This window comes from Mus caroli, unplaced genomic scaffold, assembly GCF_978045245.1.
Source record: "Mus caroli unplaced genomic scaffold, Mus_caroli_1 scaffold_11, whole genome shotgun sequence".
Taxonomy (NCBI): domain Eukaryota; kingdom Metazoa; phylum Chordata; class Mammalia; order Rodentia; family Muridae; genus Mus; species Mus caroli.
Genome location: NW_028227266.1, coordinates 1,083,247 through 1,103,653, shown reverse-complemented (window position 1 = coordinate 1,103,653; position 20,407 = coordinate 1,083,247). Strand labels below are relative to the sequence as shown.

At 40.2% G+C, this 20,407-nt stretch overlaps 1 protein-coding gene across 1 annotated transcript; it reads right to left on the bottom strand.

Moving 5' to 3' along the window:
- Window positions 1-4,520: 4,520 nt before the first annotated feature.
- Msantd4 (Myb/SANT DNA binding domain containing 4 with coiled-coils) lies at window positions 4,521-16,907 on the bottom strand. The gene is made up of 3 exons (XM_021172168.3): window positions 16,756-16,907; window positions 8,139-8,743; window positions 4,521-7,542 (listed from the first exon to the last, which is right to left on the bottom strand). Exons 2-3 carry the CDS (start codon window positions 8,598-8,600, stop codon window positions 6,967-6,969), a joined length of 1,038 nt encoding a protein of 345 aa, XP_021027827.1. The 5' UTR covers window positions 8,601-8,743; window positions 16,756-16,907; the 3' UTR covers window positions 4,521-6,966.
- Between the last annotated feature and the right edge of the window lie 3,500 nt (window positions 16,908-20,407).

Below are 20,407 nucleotides of genomic sequence, written 5' to 3'. Positions count from 1 at the left end.
GGCCATAGGGGCATATGTCCCACTATGTTCATAGCAGCCTTGTATATGATAGCCAGAAGCTGAAAACAACCCAGATGTCCCACGACAGAAGAATGGATACAGAAATTGTGGTTCATTTACACAATGGAATACTACTCAGCTATTAAGAACGAGGACAACCTGAGTTTTGCAGGCAAATGGATGGAACTAGAACATATCATCCTGAGTGAGATAACTCAGACCCAAAAGGACATACATGGTATGTACTCACTAATAAGTGGATATTAGCAAATAAATAAATAAATAAATAAATAAATAAATAAATAAATAAATAGTACAGAATAACCAATATAGAATCCACAGATCTCAAAAAGTTCTACAAGTTGAACGGTCCAAGTGAGGCTGCCTCAATTCCACTTGGCAGGGAGAAGAAAGCAATCATAAGGGTGGATGGAAGGAGGGATTTGGTGGGAAAGGGGAAGGGGGTTGGGGGAAGAGGGGAATATGATCTGATATTGGGTGAGGGAAATGGACTAAAGCCCTGAGGGTCAGCAGAAAGAATGGAAACAGGCAACCTCAGAAGGCTGGAGGTGGGGGGACCCTCCAGAATTAACCAGAGACCTGGGAGGTGAGAGACTCTCAGAGGAGAAACCTTAGAAGAAATGTCCTACAGTGGGGAGAGGGTACCTGTAGGGTCCACATCCAGAAGAAAGATGGCATCAAGTGGGGGGTGGAGTTGTCATCCTGCAGTCAAAACTCTGACTCATAATTGTTCCTGTCTGAAAGAACTTAAGGGATGGAAATGGAGGGGAACCTGAGAAGAAGGTCCAACGACAGGCTTAAAGTGGGATCCAGCTCAAGGGGAGGTCTCAAAGCCTGACACTATTACTGAGGCTATAGAGTGCTCAATAAAACGGACCTATCATGGCTGCTCTGTGAAAGACCCAACAAGCAGCTGAAAGAGTCAGATGTAGATATTTGCATCCAAGCAATGGACAGAAGCAGCTGACCACTCTGGTTGAATTAGGGAAGAACAGGAAGAAGCTGAGGAGGGTGACCCTGTAGGGAGGCCAGCAGTCTCAAGTAACCTGGACCCCTGAGATCTCTCAAACATTGGACCACCAACCAGGCAGCATACATCAGCTGATACGAGGCCGCCAACACATATACAGCAGAAGACTGCCAGGCCTGGGTTCAGAGAAGATGCACCTAAGCCTGAAGAGACTCAAGTCCCAAGGAATTTATAGTCTGGTAGGATAGGGGTTGGGGTGGGGAAATGGGGACATCGTCATGGAGACAGGGCGGTGGGGAGGAGGTATGGGATGTGAACAGTAGGAGGGTGGACCAGGAGGGGAATAAAATCTGGAGTATAAAAAAAATCAAATAAAATTAAAAAAAAACAAACAAACCTCAAGTCATTGAAGAAAGAAACTGAAGAAGATATCACAAGATAAAAAGATCTCCCATGTTCGTGGATTAGTAGGATTAATGCAGTAAAAATCACCATTCTACCAAAAATAAACTAGAGATTCAATTCAATTCCCATTAAAATTCTTCAATTGTTTACAGTCCTTGGAAGGACAATACTCAACCTCATATGGAAAAACAAAAACCCATGATAGCTAAAAACATTCCTGAATGATAAAAGAACTGCTGGAGATATGACCGTACTGGATTTCAAGTTGTTCTATAAAGCTATAGTAATATAAAACAGCATGGCATTTGCACAAAAACAGACATACTGATCAATGGAATCAAATTGAAGATTCAGACATAAATACACACACCTATGAAAAAATATTTTTAAGAACAAAGCAAGAAACATAAACTGGAAAAAAGACAGAATCTTCAACAAATAATGCTATTCAAATGGGATGTCTGCATGTAGAAGAATCCAAATAGATCCATACATATTACCCTACACAAAACTCAATTCCAAATTGATCAAAACTGAACCTGATAGAGGAGAAAGTAAGAAAAAGCCTTTAACTCGTTGGCACAGAAAAAGACTTTCTGAACAGGCCATAGTCAACACAGGCACTAAGATCAACAATTAATAAGTGGGACCTAGTAGTACTGAGAAGTTTTTGCGTAGCAAGGGACACCATCATTTAAAAAATGCAGTATCTTCCCCAATCCACATCTAGTAAAAGGCTAAAACTGAGATATACAGAAAAGAAATTGCCCAATGGGGTACATAACTAAACAGAGAATTTTCAATACAGAAAATGCAAATGGTTGAGAAACAAATAATGTTCAACATCCTTAGCCATCAGAGGAATGGAAATCAAAACTACTGTCAGATTTCATCTTACACCTGTGTCAGGATGACTTTTTAAAAAGGGGGGAGAGTTCATGTTGGCAAGGAACAAACTCATAGCCACCATGGAAATCATTATGGCAATTCCTCGGGAAGAGAGAAAATGATCTTTGCCAAGATCCAACTATACCACCACTCTTAAGAATACACTCAAAAGATACTTGACCCTACCTCACAGACACCATATTCATTACTACTATATTCATAATAATCAGAAATTGGAAACAGCCTATGTTATTAACAGGTAAATTGATAATAAAAATGTGTTTCAATAGCCCAATGTAACATTATTACTAAGCTGTCAGAAGGTGAAATCATGAAAGTCACAGGTCAAAGGATGTAAACAAAAATAAAAAAAACATCCTGAGTGAACTAATCCAGACCCTAAAAGGCAAATACAATTATGTATTTGCTAATATTTGGAAGCTAGCATTTAAGCTTTCTATAGGCATGTCATGATCTGTATACCTATAGAGGTTAGTTATAGAATAAGGGACTGGGGGGGGGGAAGGATTTCCTGAGGAAGTGGATAGAATATACAATTATGGAGAGATGGGAGAGAGTAGTTGATTAGAATGGGAGGATTAAAAGGAGAGTGAGAGGGAAAAGAAAGGTTAGAGAAAGAAGACAGGAGGGACAGCTAACACTAAGGACATCGTGAAGGGTCACACATATACCTATTACAGTTTCTTAAGTATATATATATAAATCTATAAAAGGAATTTAAATGGAATTACCAAGTAGTAGGTAAGCAAAGCCCCAACTCCATTGAGTTAAAAACTCTAGTGCCAGGTATCAGGTACAGATAATTGAGTTGTTGACTAAAGGGGCCTCATGGGAATTCCTAAACAATTCAGGCTATTGTGAAGGCTACCCAAAGCTCTCCACAAGGCCCTATTGCTGATGACTACAACATATCTCTTTGAACACTGAGATAATAGAGCTGGTGTCTCACTAGAGCTGTCACCTCTATTGATTAGTGTTCACCATACTGGAATTTACTCTGCACACTACCAGGGGAGAAAGTTAACCATCAATCCAGCTCCAAACAGTGTGATCTACAATGGTGACCTGTCTGCATGATATTGCATGTGCAATAGTGGCACATGTAAGCAACCCCTATCTGATCGGGTTATAGGCCTAACCCATGATGCCAGGGGTATGTACATACACCTGACACCATGGTAGCCAAGGTCCTGAGTCTAAGCAGGCCATGAACCTAGGGGAAACCCAGATACTACTGTTCTTTGAAAGCAGTGATTCTCAACCTGTAGGTCAATACTCCATTGACAAACCTCTATCCCTAAATACATTTACAATTCCTAACAGTAACAAAAATAATTTTACAGTTGGGGGTTGCTAAAACATAAGAAACTGTATTAAAGGGTCACAATAAGGGTGGTTATAAACCACTGTGCTGAAGGAATGTAGCAATAAAATGACTCCCAATGACATTCTGCTGTCCTTAGAGATCAGTGCCTTACTCAACCATCATCAGAGATGCTTTCCCAGGGAACAATTGGGAACAAATACAGGGACCCAAAAAGGACAATGTGCAGAGCCTGAGAAACTTTGAGAAACTCTGTTGTAAATGGGATGTCACCATCAAATCTCTTTCTACATATGAACTCATTTGGCAGCAGGCTGACTATGCATTCTTCACAGATCCAAACCAAGTGGGGCTCCAGTGCTGAGAGCGGACAGAGACACATCCCTAACTAAGCTATCACTAATTAATAACTGCTAGCAAAGAAAGAATTGGTCTTCTACAAGGGATTAGCAATGGGTATACTAACCACACTTAAGGGTAGGGCCCATGTCCAGCAGTGGATGGCCTACACCAAACAATGATATCTTTGGATATGTTTTTATCTCTACATTGCATGTCCATAGTGCTACATTTGTATTTTTTCCTTATTTTTTATTATGGTTTTCACTTTTGTTTTTAAGGATTCTTTATATGTGCATGCATGTGTACCTCTACATGTGTATGTGTTTCCGGTACACTTTCTTTTTCTTCTGTTTGTCTGCTTTTTTTTTTTTATTACATCTTTTCCTCAATTACATTTCCAATGCTATCCCAAAAGTCCCCCATACCCTCCCCCCTACTTCCCTACCCACCCATTCCCATTTTTTTGTTTTGTTTTGTTTTGGTTTTTGGCCCTGGCGTTCCCCTGTACTGGGGCATATAAAGTTTGCATGTCCAATGGGCCTCTCTTTCCAGTGATGGCCGACTAGGCCATCTTTTGATACATATGCAGCTAGAGTCAAGCGCTCCGGGGTACTGGTTAGTTCATAATGTTGTTCCACCAATAGGGTTGTGGATCCCTTCAGCTCCTTCGGTACTTTCTCCAGGTCCTCCATTGGGGGCCCTGTGATCCATTCACTAGCTGACTGTGAGCATCCACTTCTGTGTTTGCCAGGCCCCGGCATAGTCTCACAAGAGACAGCTATATCTGGGTCCTTTCAGCAAAATCTTGCTAGTGAATGCAATGGTGTCAGCGTTTGGATGCTGATCATGGGATGGATCTCTGGATATGGCAGTCTCTAGATGGTCCATCCTTTCGTCACAGCTCCAAACTTTGTCTCTGTAACTCCTTCCATGAGTGTTGTGTTCCCAATTCTAAGGAGGGGCATAGTGTCCACACTTCAGTCTTCATTCTTTTTGAGTTTCATGTGTTTAGCAAACTGTATCTTATATCTTGGGTATCCTAAGTTTTGGGCTAATATCCACTTATCAATGAGTACATATTGTGTGAGTTCCTTTGTGATTGTGTTACCCCACTCAGGATGATGCCCTCCAGGTCCATCTGTTTGTCTGCTTTTTAAAAATCTGGTTTGTCTTCTTATTGGCCTGCTCATTTTCCAGGGAGAGAAACAAATTGGATTGGTGGGGAGGTGAGGAGGATCAAGAGAGAGGGGAGGGGAAGCCGTGATCAAAATATACTGAATGAAAAAAAATTTCAATTTAAAAGGGGATCGGGGTAGATATAAATTGTATGTCTAGTGTGTAGTTCAAAATTTAGCACATAGGTTTCCTAACCCACTCCTAGTATTGTTTTCTCTCATGCTAAATAACATGTAACTTTGAATGATAAACTTTCAGACAGGAAAATTTATTTCTAAGGTAGAAGTATTTAATAGAATTATAAAAAAATAACACTATGTCAAAATCAGTGTAAGTAATCATGTGTATAATTTCCCTTTGCATACCTATATTCAATCATGGTTTCTAGCCATTCTTAAATTAACAAAGAATACAGAATCAAGGTAATGTGTCAACAGAAGTGTTGTATTAAAGCTATCAGCCCCAGAAAACAGAAAACACAAAGTGAATTCGTGCAACCACTTGCAACTTTGTTGTGCATGAGAAAGTACACTACTGTGATAAACCACAATCAGGACACTGTGGGCAAATCATCAGGCGAAGTCTGCCCTTTGCATTTAGAATTCCCAGGTTTAGCCATCCTGAAGCGGTAAAGACAAAAACACACCGATATATAAAGTATCAGCCATTTACTTTCTGCAGGATTTCTCTGAATTTCAGATTCTGGAGTAAGAAGGTACCTTTTCACAGACTCCTGTAGATTTTAAGTTAAGCAAGATTTTCCCTAACGATAACACAGTTACTACTATCATTTCAACACCACTGTCACTGATGCAGAGGATATTTCCCCCATCTCTCAGTCTCAAATGACTATTCTTCACTTAGAAATCAATCCACAATTCATTGGGTTCCACATCATGGATTTCTGTCACCTTTTTGGCACTGGTACCATTTCTACTAGCTTCTGTCATTCTCTTACATAACATTTCAGTACATGACTGAAATGGTTAGTTCTGTATGTAAACTATGACCACAGTTTCAAAGAAGGGAGAACTAAAGCTTTCCAGTCATGTGTTGATTCTTGAAGGCAACTGCCTTTCAAAATGACACATTTTAAACAATCTCAGATGCTCCCAGGTTCCTAAGACTCAGCCTATTGATAGAAAATACCACTGAATAAAGGACCTACAACCTCCACCACTCCCTATATTCAACATACTACATAGTAATGTCTCACAGTTAAAATGGTTTTGGCCGTTTAAGTATCTAACCACATAAATATCTAAAGTTTTAATATTCTAAGACTGTAGAACATAGCTATAAAGATGCAGAGTTAGGCCAAGTGTACAGTTTTTCAAACTTGGCACTAATGACATCTTGGACTGGGTAATTCTTTCCTGTGAAGACAACTATGCTAAACATGATGTAGCCTCTACTGAGGCTGGTACCAGCCTACACCCATTTACTTTGACCACCAAATAATATCCCATAGTCCCAAATGTCTTCTGGGAGCCCAAACTCCACTGGAGAATCACTGGATAGAAACTTTACTAGACATCATTGTAAACTTGGGGTGCACAAATAAGAAAGGGCTCTATGCAGTATTACTAATGTGGAAGTGCCTATCAGATCCTCTGCTATTCTGTTTATGTTGGGCAGAGCATTTATATAATACACTACTGAAGCACACAGCTACCAATGTGTTCCTATCTTTTTCCTACTAAAACACTGACATTAAACAGGGGTGGTGATGGGGTAGCTAATCCAGAACCACCTTTACATGAACTGATGGGGAAAGCTACAATTCATCAATGTTTGCTAAGCTCAGGAACAAGAACAGTCAAGGCAAATGCCCTTCTTTCTGAATCCTCAGTCTCTCCTTCTCCACCTGCAAGCGCTCCTTTTCTATCTGCAGCTTCTCTGATTCAAACTTCAAAAATTGCAGCCGATCTTTTTCCAGCTGTAGACGCTCCCGCTCAAGTTTCAACTTCTCTGCTTCGATGTCCTGTGGCTGCAGCATGGACTTCTCCCCCGGGCCGAGTTCGTTCTCTAGAGCTGGTTTCTCGGTGCTGACCAGTTGCAGCCTCCACTTTTCTCTCTCGATCTGCAGCCTCTCCTTCTCCAGCTGCAAGCGCTCGTGCTCCAGGTCCAGGTGGCGCAGGCGCTCTTTCTCTATCTGCAGCCGCTCCTTTTCCACCTGCAGCCTTTCTGCCTCAATATCAAGACGGCGTTTTTCCAGCTCCAGCTTCTGTTTCTCTATGTTCATGAGCAGATGGGGCTCATCATAGGTGGGTCTGGATGGTGTGGAATTGAGGGTGAAAAACTCATCAATATGAGGGAAGTCAGGGAGCTCGTTTTCCCTCCTGGAATCTGGTATGACAGATGACAGCATCTCTTCTTCCTCCTCAATCTCAAACTGACAGAAAAGAAAAAAAAATGCTAATTTAGTATTTGCTTTTGTCATTATCAGTTTGCTCCATTATTGGTCTTTTAATTACTATTATTTCATTTCTTACTTATTTGTGTACATGTATATGTAAGTGCAGAAGAATGTGGGCCATAGCACAAAGTAAGGTTTTTCTTGTTGACCATGAGGCAAGCTTGAAGCTAGCAGACTGGAGGCTTCAGGGCTATTCTCCTAGGTCTGTCACAGCAGTGTTGGTGTTACAGATGCATGCCACAGCATTCAGCTTTAAAGGCAAGTTGCAGGGATGTCAGATTTGTGCCATTTACACACTGAACCTTCTCCCCAGGCCTGTCTCAATATTGTTTGATGGCTTTCTAGGCTGTTTGAGCACAAAAAAGTTCTTAATCTCAACTATTAAGATTATTTAAAGTAGCCAATGTCACTAACATGTATCACTGAGGTAATTGATTATATTTAGCTGAGAGAACAGACATTAAATAAGGTCACCAGGAGAAAACAAAAGGACTGTTATCTATTGTCTGTGATCTTCCTCAGCATGTCTGGATCACTGATAAAGAAAGCATGGGTCACAGGGTAATACTTACTTCTGGGCTCTGAGGATCCCTTTCTTCCTCTTCCACTTTGACCTCTGTTAATGATCCACCTGCATCCCGGAAATCTGCCACATTCTGCCACTCAAAATTTGCATCATTTCGGAAGGCAATTTTTTCATCTATGTCTTCAGTGAGAGAGTCATCTAGATCAGATGTGGGCAGAGGAAACCCAGAACCAACGAGCTTCATGTTGGCCTTCATCCTCTTCCTTTTCATGAGTGCGCGCCAGTCCAGGTAACGTCTCTTAACCTCTGTGCCTGTCCTCTGCTCTCCTTCTCCGACAGCATTCACACACTGTGCGATCTCCTCCCAGGCCATTCGCTTCATCACGTTTATCGTTGTGTTGAGCTGCTTGGAAAAAATGACTTCCTTCCTCTTGGTAATTTCTTTTAAAAGGGTCTGAGTCTCCTGAACACTAAAATTGCTTTTCCTTTTCCTTTTCAATTGCTTCATTTTTAAAAGTCCAGTGCAGATTTTATCAGCAAAAAGAGCTGTGCAAAAATGTGAAGGGTGTGTCACAAACCCAAGGCTTTGTTGGCTCTTAGTTCAAATCACTGAGGTGTCCAATCATCTGGCCCTGGAAGCCGGCTAGATACCTAAAGGAGAAAAGTATAAAACAAAATCAATCAACCTATAACTCACAAACACACTGCAACCAGTAACCTGTATTACTAAAAACAACAACAACAACAACAACAACAGCACCTGTCTAAACACAGCATAAAACCACTGGCTAACCACCAGGGCTCAAATAACCTGTAAAGTTTGATTCTCCTTCAGTTTATCTGAACACAGTTCACAATTTGGGCTCATTTATGCTAACATATTTTGGCATCAATTCACAACACAAAGGATATACCCCTTTCTGAAGCAAAAATAAAACAAATGTATAGGGCTAAATTAAATCAGGAAATATGAAAGTCTACCACTGTTTAAGCCCACTCTTATACTGTTACAAGTAAATGCTAATTCCTCATTTTTAAAATTTATCAACCAAGCATTTTGTTACTATTTATAACCTTTGTTCAGCATTTTTTCTATCTCCCAAGGATCTCTAATCTACTGTGCATATTTAATAACATCACCAAAAATATGTCCATCATATATTTTAGTTTCTGCCAATCTTTGAGGAACGACATCCTCCAAAGAGCCACTTTCTGAAGAAACAGAGTCCAGAGAGAACTGAATGTTCTGAAATGCAGAATGAACTTGCAAAAATCCCTGTCAGTTTCAAAAATACACAAAAAAAAAGAACCAAGTCTGCAAAACCAAGAAGACTGCAAGCAAGGTATCTGTAAAACACACAACATTTCTAGAGATATCTAACTTGAGATAACTAAAGTCCAGTGAATCAGAATGCACACTCAATGCCAGCATGTCCATAGTACCTTTATGGTCAGAAACAAGCCTTTTGTGAGTAAAATTTAAGAAAAACTATTTCTAAATTAGAACACTGTTGAAAGACAATATGTGCTGTTGTTAGCAGATTCTGGACTCAGACCCTCTGGGACAGAACACTAGCCTTGTGGCATGAATGGAAGTGCGAAGACTGAACTCAGACCCAAAGGTAGGCAGGAAGAGTCCAAATTTCAGGCCTGGATACAAAATGGGCCTTCTTCTCAAAGTAACCTGCAGTTCCCTGGCAGAGCCAGCCAGTGCCCTAGCATGTGCAAGGTCGGAGGCCCTGGGTTCTACCCTCAGTACTGGGGTGGTGTGGAGGTGGGGGTGTGGAGAAAGGGGAGATTAAAAACACAAGGAGAGAGGGAATGAAAATGACTCCTAGATCAGTCTGCTTAACTGTGGCTTAAATCTCTTAACCTCCCCAGGTATGATTTCACTTATAAAGTGATATGTTGCTTAACAGAGATACAGCAAAGAATATACAATTTAGAATATACAGAAGACTAGGCCTGCCCACAATGAACACTGTGAGTACTCATGTAATCCAGCTGGCCTTGAACTAGCTATATAGCTGAGGATGATTTTGGCCTTTGGCTCCTCCTCTTCATCGGAGACTTTGGGATAACCAGCATGTTTTATGCAGTGTGTGAAGTCCAACCCAGGGCTTCATATATTGTTCCTGAGTCCTAACAAGTGAACTAAATTCCCAGTCATGGGCACTCATCTTCTATGTAAAATACTGAAACAAGTTGATTTATATGTCATTAAACTGAAGTCACTATACTACTACTTAGTATGCTTGACTGTAGAATTCTTGAAGGAATGAAGTGAAGGGGTCAGCTTTTACTGTTTCTTCTGCTGCCACTTGTCCCACCACTGAGGAAGTAGAAGAGAGCTCATCTGCTTCAAAGACAGTGTCTCAATATATGGTATTGTGTCTAACAAATAAGAGGTTTTTAAAAAACAGTATAAAATTAAATGTTATCAGTAGACCTGAAAGGGGAAAAGAAAAAATAATTCAAGGAAAAAGGACAATGAAGACTCTGGGTGCATAAAGCTCTTATCTATAAGAACAAGGTGACTGAAGACAATATAGTCACAAAGTGGCTTATGGCTAAATGAAGACCATGTGACCTAATACAACACTTAAGCAGTCTGTCAAAATTCTGCAGTGAAAAATGGCTCTTCAGCAAACAGGCTCTACTACCCCACAGGCAGATTCTACTAACAGCTAAGTAAGCCAACAGAGACAGTTTAAAAAGCTAGAACCAGATCAGACAGCCTTAATAAACGAATGAAAACTGAAATGACATTAAACATGTACAATGCTAGAACAGTGATTGTTCCTACAACACTTAGCAGCACTGGGGGGGGGGGGGGACGGGGACATTTAAGATAAACACTTATTTTTTTTAAGGGAAAAGAAGGATCTGAAACACAAATATTCATTAACAGGGAACACAAAGCCACATGCAATATTTGATATATTTGTATGTCTATATTTCTTAGAATACTATGAAATTAATGTAAATGTAGAGGAACAAAACTACATAGGGACAGGCCAGCAAGATGAACCAGTGGGTAAAATCACTTGCTATGCAATATGACTTAAGTTTGATCTCTAAAACCCACATAAATGTAGAGAGAGCTGACTCAAACAACTTCTAACCCATGTGCAACATGCCCTGCACTCTCACACACAAATAAAAGTTTAAAAATAGAGTAGATAAGGAAATGGATGTGTCCGTGCGTGCACATTCCAAGGCTCAATTGTGAGCATGTGTCAACACAAAATGTGCTACTTTCTCCAAACTCAGCAGCTTTTCTCAGCTCCATTGTTAGCTCTAAGTCTGATATAGATAAAGCATTTCTACTTCAGCCACAAAAATGTTCTTAAGTCCCCAGCACAATTTATTTCACTTATAGGAGATTAAAATGGTGTCAGAAATCGAGTTATGAAAGATATTTAATACACAAAACTACATTTTCTAGGTTTATGGTTCTTGGACTACACCTTTGTATAAGGAAGTGATAGAGCAGTACTATCCTCTAGGAATACAAAGAGATACACATGTTTTTAAATTTTTTCTAGGAGTTGTAGTAAAGTGAAAAACTGGGGTGTAATTTTAACAAACTATATGTGTACTGGCTGCTTTTGTGTCTCAACTTGACACCAGCTAGAGTCATCAGAGAACTGAGCCTCAGTTGAAAAAAAATCCCTCTATGAGATTCAGCTGTATAGCATTTTCTCAATTAGTAATCAACTAACTGGTGGTGGGGACAGCCTATTGTATGTGGTACCATACCTGGGCTGGTGGTTCTGATCCTGGGTTCTACAAGTAGTCAGGCTGAGCAAGCCATGAGAAGCAAGCCAGTAAGCAGCACCCCTCCATGGCCTCTGCATCAGCTCCTACCTCCAGATTCTATTCTGCTTGAATTCCTGTCCTGACTTGCTCCAGTGATGGACTATGATATGGAAGCATATCAACTTCCTTTTTGAACTTGTTTTATCACAGTAATAGAAACCCTAAGACAATATGTGAACCTATATATTCAATAAGCACTGTAAATGTCATCATCATAAAAACTGTAATAAAATTAGTTGCTTACTTCACTAAGTATTTAAAATACAGTTGTCATAATTACTACCATTATCATCATCATTTTGGGGAGGGTCTTGCTGTGTGTGTGTGTGTGTGTGTGTGTGTGTCTATATAGAGAGAGACAGAGGAAGAGAGACAGAGAGAGACAGAGACAGAGAGCCCAGGCTGGCCTAAGTACTGGAATTACAGGCATGAGCCCCCATGAGCAGTTTCCAGTGTACATTCTAAAGTGACTTGGTATTCTTAGTTTGTACTCACTGCTTTTCACAAACTGAACAGACATGTGCAGGGGGTTAACAAATAAGGCATATAAGTCTATAGCACATCACCACCAATAAAAACCCACTTAGACTGAGGCAGAAGGATCACGTAAGCCCAGCCTGGGCAAAAGAATAAAACCCCATTTCAAAGGCAAAAACCAAGCCAACCCCCAACACACACGCACACGCACACACACACACACACACACACAAAAGTATAGAGAAAGCCAGGCATGATGCAGGGCCTATAGATGCTAAGTGATTTCCTTTCAGAGATGATTAAGAAAGGAGTCTTCTGTCATAAAGGACTTACAGCACATAAAAGGTTATTTACTTTCAGAAAGAAAAATGCCTAATAGAATGATCATATCTAGTTTTAAGAAACAACTCAGAGTCCTATTTAATGGACACTCAAAAAAAATGCAACCTAAGCTAATCCAGATTTTAAAATAGCTATTTAGAAAACCATGTTTTCACAAGAAGGTGTTTTGACAAATATCCCTACCTATTCTGACTAGATGAGACAACTGGAATACCCACTGTCAAACTGAATAAAAACTCATTCACCAAACATGAACTGCTTAAACCCCTGCCAGAGGAGGGCTACTACAGCACGACAGAGGTAAGTTAAGCCTGCCCCACTCTTCCTTTCTTCCTGTTAAAGAGCCTTGTCTGCACATCCTTATTTTCTGCTCACCCCTTCCAGCAAACATGAGTGCACATATGTACACAAGTGTAGCACCATTCACTGTGAGACTGCTCTAAATCCTACAACATAGTTTTATGTTTAGTTTTAAACTTCCTGACAGCCATATCAGAAAACAAGTACAAATAAATTATAGTTTGAGTATACCCAAGAGTTTCATATAAAACTCATTTAAGCTATTGAGGAATATTGCACTTTTTATATAAATAAATTATCTCAAACCATTATTATGTAAACCCAGTGCTGATTGAATGTAGACTCCCTCATGTGTGAAAGCCAAATTCTCTACCATGGAGTTATATCTCTACTCTAAACCCAGAATATATTTTACATTTTTGACTCCACTTGGACTAATCATTTTTATGCTCAGTAGTAACCTGTTACTATATGCTACTATACTGAACTGCACAGCTTCTGTAGTCCCCGTCACTGTCTTAGCACTATTACCATATTCCTCTGGTGTATCTTCCCAACACCCATTGTGTCTACCCTTTGGTCTTAACAATCAAATACATCCTTAGAAAGCCTTCACACCAAAGACCGCTGAATGTGAGTGTGAATGTGTATGTGCACAGGCATACACATATTCATGCATGGGTCTTTGAATGTTGAGTCCTTCCTCCATCACTCTCTACCTTACTTTCTGGGACAGGTGGGTACCATAAACAGAATTTAGGTCCTCATGCTTCTGCAGCAGGCACTTCATTGAATGAGCCAAGTCTCTAGGCCCCGATGTCCTTGATATACTCTTTACACTAAATATCTGTATTATAATCAATTATTTTGTTAGAAACATGAAAAAATAAACATGAATATATTATTCCTTCTATCAAGTGGCTTATAACCTAGTCAACCAGAGGCATAAAAGATACACAGAAGAATCAGAGTCTAGAAGCTGAAAGCTGTGAACAGCTTTTACTATGCAGGTTTGTGTGCCAGTTCTGTCACTTAAAGTCCCTTTGGTCTCAAGCAGATGAGCTTCACATACATGTCTACTAGCTGATAAATGAGACCACGATACCACTCATGGCATTAAGGATTAAAAGTGATAATCCAATGAACCTATGATGACTAAGATACAATAAGCTCACAAGCATCAGCTACCATTGTGTGTCTAAGTATAGACCTGCGCATAACTATTTCTTTACTGGATGATTAACCCTAATACATGAAGACTATTAGAATAGAAACAAACTATATTGTGTTTCCAGACTCAGAAATCTTTAATAGCATCCAAAAAGATTTTGAGAAGGAAATAACAATTTGGATCATACACAATAGACTGATGAGGGACAGAAATAAAAAATAAACATGCCAGGAATTAAAGTAAGAAAACTGGATTAAGGCCTAATACCAGCCACTCTTTAATGCTGGATTCGTAAAACCCAATACTTTACTGAAAAATTGTACCGAAAGAGAAAATTATAACAGTAAAAGATCATTTATTTTTTCAATTCAAGGAACTTTCCTCCTACATGGAGAAATATATCACTGAAATATATAAAGGATAAAAGTCTTCAATAAAATAATGACTGCTGTTAACAATAGAATCTTGTACAGCATACACCATCAGATTTTGCTGCTCTCAAAATTCAAGATCAGTTTACTCACTGGACTGGTCTAACAGCACTTCTAAATGGCAAAAATAGGAGGTGTTCTAACCAACCAGAATCTATGTGTCTTTAACTCCTCAGTAGTTCTTACCAACTGCATAGCTTTCCCTGCCCATCCCCACAGTTCTTTTGTCTATACTTGGAGTTTACAAAGTGGCATCCCTTTGTCTTCAACTGACTATGCTGAACTAATGAACTATCATTTATAAAATATATTTCACTGCATTTTTAACCTCAATGGACTTGATATTAGAACCCTATGATGATGGCTATCCTTGTTTGTCAACTTGGAATTACACCAAAAAATGGAGGGTTCATCTCTGAGTGATTTTTGCTTAATTTCATGTAGGAAAATCTATTTCTAATCCAGATCTTTAAGGTAGAAAGATACACCTTTGATCCAGGTCATCTGAGCTGGGAAAATCCACCTCTAACCTGGGCCACATCTTCTGGTGAACCCCATGTAGAGACATAGAAGGAGGACACTTATGCTCTTGGCCTGCTTGTTCTCACCTCACTAGTCCATTCCTTCATTATCATTAGAGCCTAATTCTCTGGGATTCCAGATTATGCTAATGACCAGCTGAGACATCCAGCCTCATAAATCGAACTAGACTCTTAGACTCTCCATTCACAGCCAGCCACTGTTGGATTAGCTAGACTGTAGCCTGTCTTCTTTCTTTCTTTCTTTCTAAAAGTTCTGTTACTCTAGAGAACCCTTATTCTGGTCAGTCTTCACTTAATCCAGAGAAAGACTTTACCTGAAGCCTTGACAGTATTGAGTTAAAGAACATTTGAGCATCAGTACAGTCAGAGGTAAAATCTGTTAGCTGCGTTTACAAAAGCAAAAACTAGCAGATTATGAATATGTCTGTCTTTCTGTACCATTCCTAGTACCTTGATGCTGTGTATGAGAGGTTTGGATTTTCTCTAACGGACTCCCAAATAAGTTCATCAAAAGTATTTACTCAGCTCCTACATTTGGGGCACCATTCCTGGTGGTAGGGATAGAACCGGTCATAAAATGTACAATTACACAATTTTTGATGCCCAACATGTCCCCCTCTTTATTGTCTTCATCCTGTTCTTACAGTAAGGAACTTGACAGTCAGTCACTAAATCTCAGACCCCAGTGTTCAAACCACAGACAGCAGCTGTTTTCCTGAACTTCCTGGCCATTGGGAAAGGAAGAATAAATAACCCTCCAAGTTGTGGAAGACTTCCGCAATTATTCTTTACTGTTCAGAAACAGAAATGTTGTGCAGTGCACTCACATAACTACCAACGATGTACTGTAAGATAAAACTAGGTATTTCCTATGTAACGACTGAATGGACTTTCTAGGTTTTTGTCTAACATAGAACTAAGAGATCTGAGAAAAAAAAAAACTGGCAATAACATCTAAATTAAAGAAAGAAAGGAAGGAAGGAAGAAAGAAGGGAGGGAAGGAGGGTAGGTTTGAGAGGGAGCGGGGAGAGGGAGTCACTAAGCAGTTAAGAAGAAAAGCATTCCAGATCGACAAACTTCCCTCACCCCTGTCTCACTCCAATCTTATTTCAAGAGTGACTTCCCTTTCCCCAATATTATTACAGGGTAATTATTTTCCTTCCTTTAAAACTTGAGGTGATAAACACAACTGTCGCTACGAAGTAACGGTGGGAAGGTGCAGTTGAGGCCTCTGGGACGAAGGATCCCACAGCCTGGAGTTTGCGGTGGGGGAGGGGTCAAGGTGGTGCAGCGCCCAACTAGAGTCCAGGCAACTTGGAGGGTTATTATTGCTTTCCGAATGGTCAGCAATAGCCCTACCTAGGTTTCCCTCACTTCTGCAGAGGCCCAGAGCTTCTCCTCCCTAGTCAGGTGACAATTATGAGTGGGACTTTTCTCCCCAGCCTCGGGATCCTGCACTCTTCAATGTCAAAGCCAAAGCTCACAGAGGCGACACCCCACAGAGACCCACCCTGCCAAGTCTCCTCTGCTCCCTCAAGCTCCCCAGTCCCCGTTGCTCCGCTGCAACCCAACACTCACCTGCGACCCCGGGGCACCTCTGTCGGATCGCCCCTGAGGGTGATGGAAAAGAGATGCTTCATGGAGTCCCCGCCCACCAACTTCTGCCTGCTCCGATTGGCTGAGATGGCTGTTGCTCATGGGTTGCAGCTAATCCATTTGTCCAGGGGGAATTGCCACTCTGCCTGAGAGCCCGCCTCAGGCCAGGCCTCACAATGGGAATCGAGTCCCAAACCGGTTCCGGGTTAGTGCCCTGGACAACGCCCCGAAGTGATTCGCCTCCCGTTCAGCGCTCACTTTCTGCCACGTGACCCTGTCAATCAAGCGTCCTCTAGCAAAGGATTGGTCCCTAGAGACAGTCTTGCCTCGCTGCTCCGCCCGATGGAGACTGGCCTTTCGATCTACAAACTTCGCTCTTGTCCTTGATCCTCGATAAGGCCAAGGAAAAATGGAAACCCTTGGGTCCTCCTCTTCTATTCACCTAGCTGCGGTCTCTGTGGACCTCAACCTCTGACATTGCCTTTGCAGTTTTCAAATCAAAGACTCGTTTTGTACTCTTAACCTAAAATGGAACATTTGGCTTGTGGACGGTTTCTCCAGTTTTCTCCATCTCCTCCCTCTTATCCTTCAGAGCCCTAGGGGCTGATGTCTCCTTTGGCATTGTCAGTGAACCTGGTTTCCCACTTCCGCCTTTTCAGGAACGTCCAGTTCTCCCTGAAAATTACTAATACCCATCCTCTCACAGCCCACTCTTCAAATTAGAGTCAAATTGAGATGCCTACAGTTTCTCGGGGGAAATTCTTCCTAATGTGCAAATTAGGAAATTCTCTTTAGGCTTTGAAAATCCTAATCCTGCTTTTCTCTCAGGCTTTTTAAACATGGTCTCCCTTTTTGCTTCCCCCAGCTCTTCACTGTTCTTCTGAACTCTTTAGTGCCTTAGGGACTGCCTTTGCCTTGCTGTGTTTCCACCCTGGAAGGCTTTCCCAAGGATCAGAATTCATTTTGGAAATTCTTTTCTTTCCTTTCCTTTTCTTTCCTTTCCTTTTCTCTTCTCTTTTCTCTTTCTCTCTTCTTTCTTTCCTTTTTGTTTGATTTATTTATTTATTTATTTATTTATTTATTTATTTATTTATTTTTTAGACAGATAGCTCTGGCTGTCCTGGAACTCACTCTGCAGACCAGGCTGGCCTCGAACTCAGAAATCTGCCTGCCTCTGCCTCCCAAGTGCTGGGATTAAGGGCGCGTGCTACCACTGCCCGAGAAATTATTTTCTAAAGTAACCTTTCCTATACAGTTACTTCGCAGCTACTTCAATTTATCTCTCCAATATAAGTTTGCCAGATAGGAAGGATGGCAAGCTAAATTTGAATAACAATTTCAGTGTGACATTCCACATTTTTTATTTGTTAAGTCTGACAATCATGCTCAAGTGAGATCAACCACAACCTATATTTTCCCCATTATAGCTCTTTTTTTGCGTAGCAAAGCTTCTAGCATGTAATAGACATTTTATAAAAAGATGTAAAAGCATGACAAAATGTTGTGTGTATATAACAAATCTTTATTTTTTCATATAATAGTCTTTTTTTTTAATTAGGTATCTTCTTCATTTGAATTTCAAATGTTATTCCCTTTCCTGGTTTCCCCTCTGAAAACTCCCTATCCCTTCCTCCCTCCCCCTGCTCACCAACCCACCCACTCCCACTTCCTGGCCCTGGCATTCCTCTACACTGGGGCATAGAACCTTCACAGGACCAAGGACCTCTCCTCCCATTGATGACCAACTAGGCCATCCTCTGCTATATAGGCGGCTTGAGTCATGGGTTCCTCCATGTGTACTCTTTGGTTGATGTCCCTGGGAGCTCTGGGGGGTACTGGTTGTTACAAATCTTTAATGTTTATTTCTAGAAGAATAATTGCATAAACTATGAAGTATTTATGAACTATGGTCTTTGAAGATCAATGAACAGTTTTAAGATTTTTATAATAATTTTGCCTAAAGAGAAAAAAATTGACTTTTGCCATTTTGTAAGAGATACAGACACTTTGGTTTTTGGAATATTTGAAGCAGATTCCCCTTTATGTAGAGCAAGCTATCCAGGAACTTTACAATCCTCCTATTTCAGTAGCACTATAATCACTAGAAACTTCTATTCTGTAGAGCAGGAATAAAAGTCCCAACCCCCAAATTCACTGCAGTGAGTGAATGTTTAGCAGATTAGCAAATTCTGGATTATCTTTGATGTTCATTGCCTTTACTACAGTTCTTGACCAATTTCTATGGAAGTCTTAGCAATTCTATATCTGTAAGTTAAGTTACTTATTTGTACTTTACCCTAGTTCTTTGTTTTTAAGAAGTAAAAGAGACTGTGATCAGCACACAAGATACAGATGTCAGCAAAGTCTCACGTTTACCTAGGAAGCTCATCTTTGTCAACTTAACTGTTAACACTTCTTGAGGGAAAGAGACATGATTGATCACATGGTTCTTTGATTTGCTCAACTATAGAACTATATGCTGAATTTCCCCCCCTCTGGAAAGACAACACAGAGACACAAAAGTTGGGGAGAATAGCACTGTGTGATATAGTAATAAATACCTGTTTTGATCTATCTCCTCAAAGACCTGAACATGTCTTTCTCCTGCTTGGCATATTACCTTGTTTGTTGTAGACCATTTGGCCCCTTCCATATTTATATTGTGAAATCTTAATTCTAGGTGTTTGGAAATGAGGCCTTTGGAGATAAAATTCTGTCCTGAGAGTGAAATCTTCTTAAGTGGGGTTAGGGCTCCTATAAAAGAGGATATAATATTTTCCTTTTCCCTTTCTACCATATAGGGACCTAGCTAGAAGACAATTATCTACACAGTTCCTAAGGCATAGTATCTGCCAGCAGGCTGACCTTAGACTTTCCAGCCTCTGTCATTTTGTTAAATGGATATTGACTGATGAAGCCACCTAGTCTCTGGGAGTGTGTGTGTGTGTGTGTGTGTGTGTGTGTAATAGCAAGTTGAATGGAATAAACTAGTGTTTATAGATACAAGTTCAAGATACTAAAATCTGAAATTTAAATACAGCTAACAAAATTCAAATTGGGAAATTCTGTAATTAGTTGGTTTTGATAGAATTCTAAGTTTATAAAAAGATAAACTAGAAGAGTATTTTATTATCATACTTTTACATATAGTCTTTTAATTCCTGTTCTCATGGTGTTATCATTAATGATGACTTTCACCCTGTCTATTAGTGATCAACCTGTGATTCCAAGTCTCCAGCTGCACACAGTTTTCTCCCCTGCACTCTGCTCTCTTCTGAAAGACAAGTCCTATCACTTCCAGTAGTCTGCTCTTTTATATTGAACCACTTGATTTTATCTAAAAGTTTCAAAAGACAAAAAACATACAGTAAAAGACTCTTCATTTTTTTTTAATTTTTCTCATACCCAATAATCTGCACCTTGGAAATTCATCACTAGCCTTTTTTCTTTAATGTCTGTATTTTTGCATGTTATTTCATTCTTTTGTTTGTTTGTTTGTTTTGTTTTGTTTTTTGTTTTTTGAGACAGGGTTTCTCTGTGTAGTCCTGGCTGTCCTGGAACTCACTTTGTAGACCAGGCTGGCCTCAAACTCAGAAATCTGCCTGCCTCTGCCTCACGAGTTCTGGGATAAAAG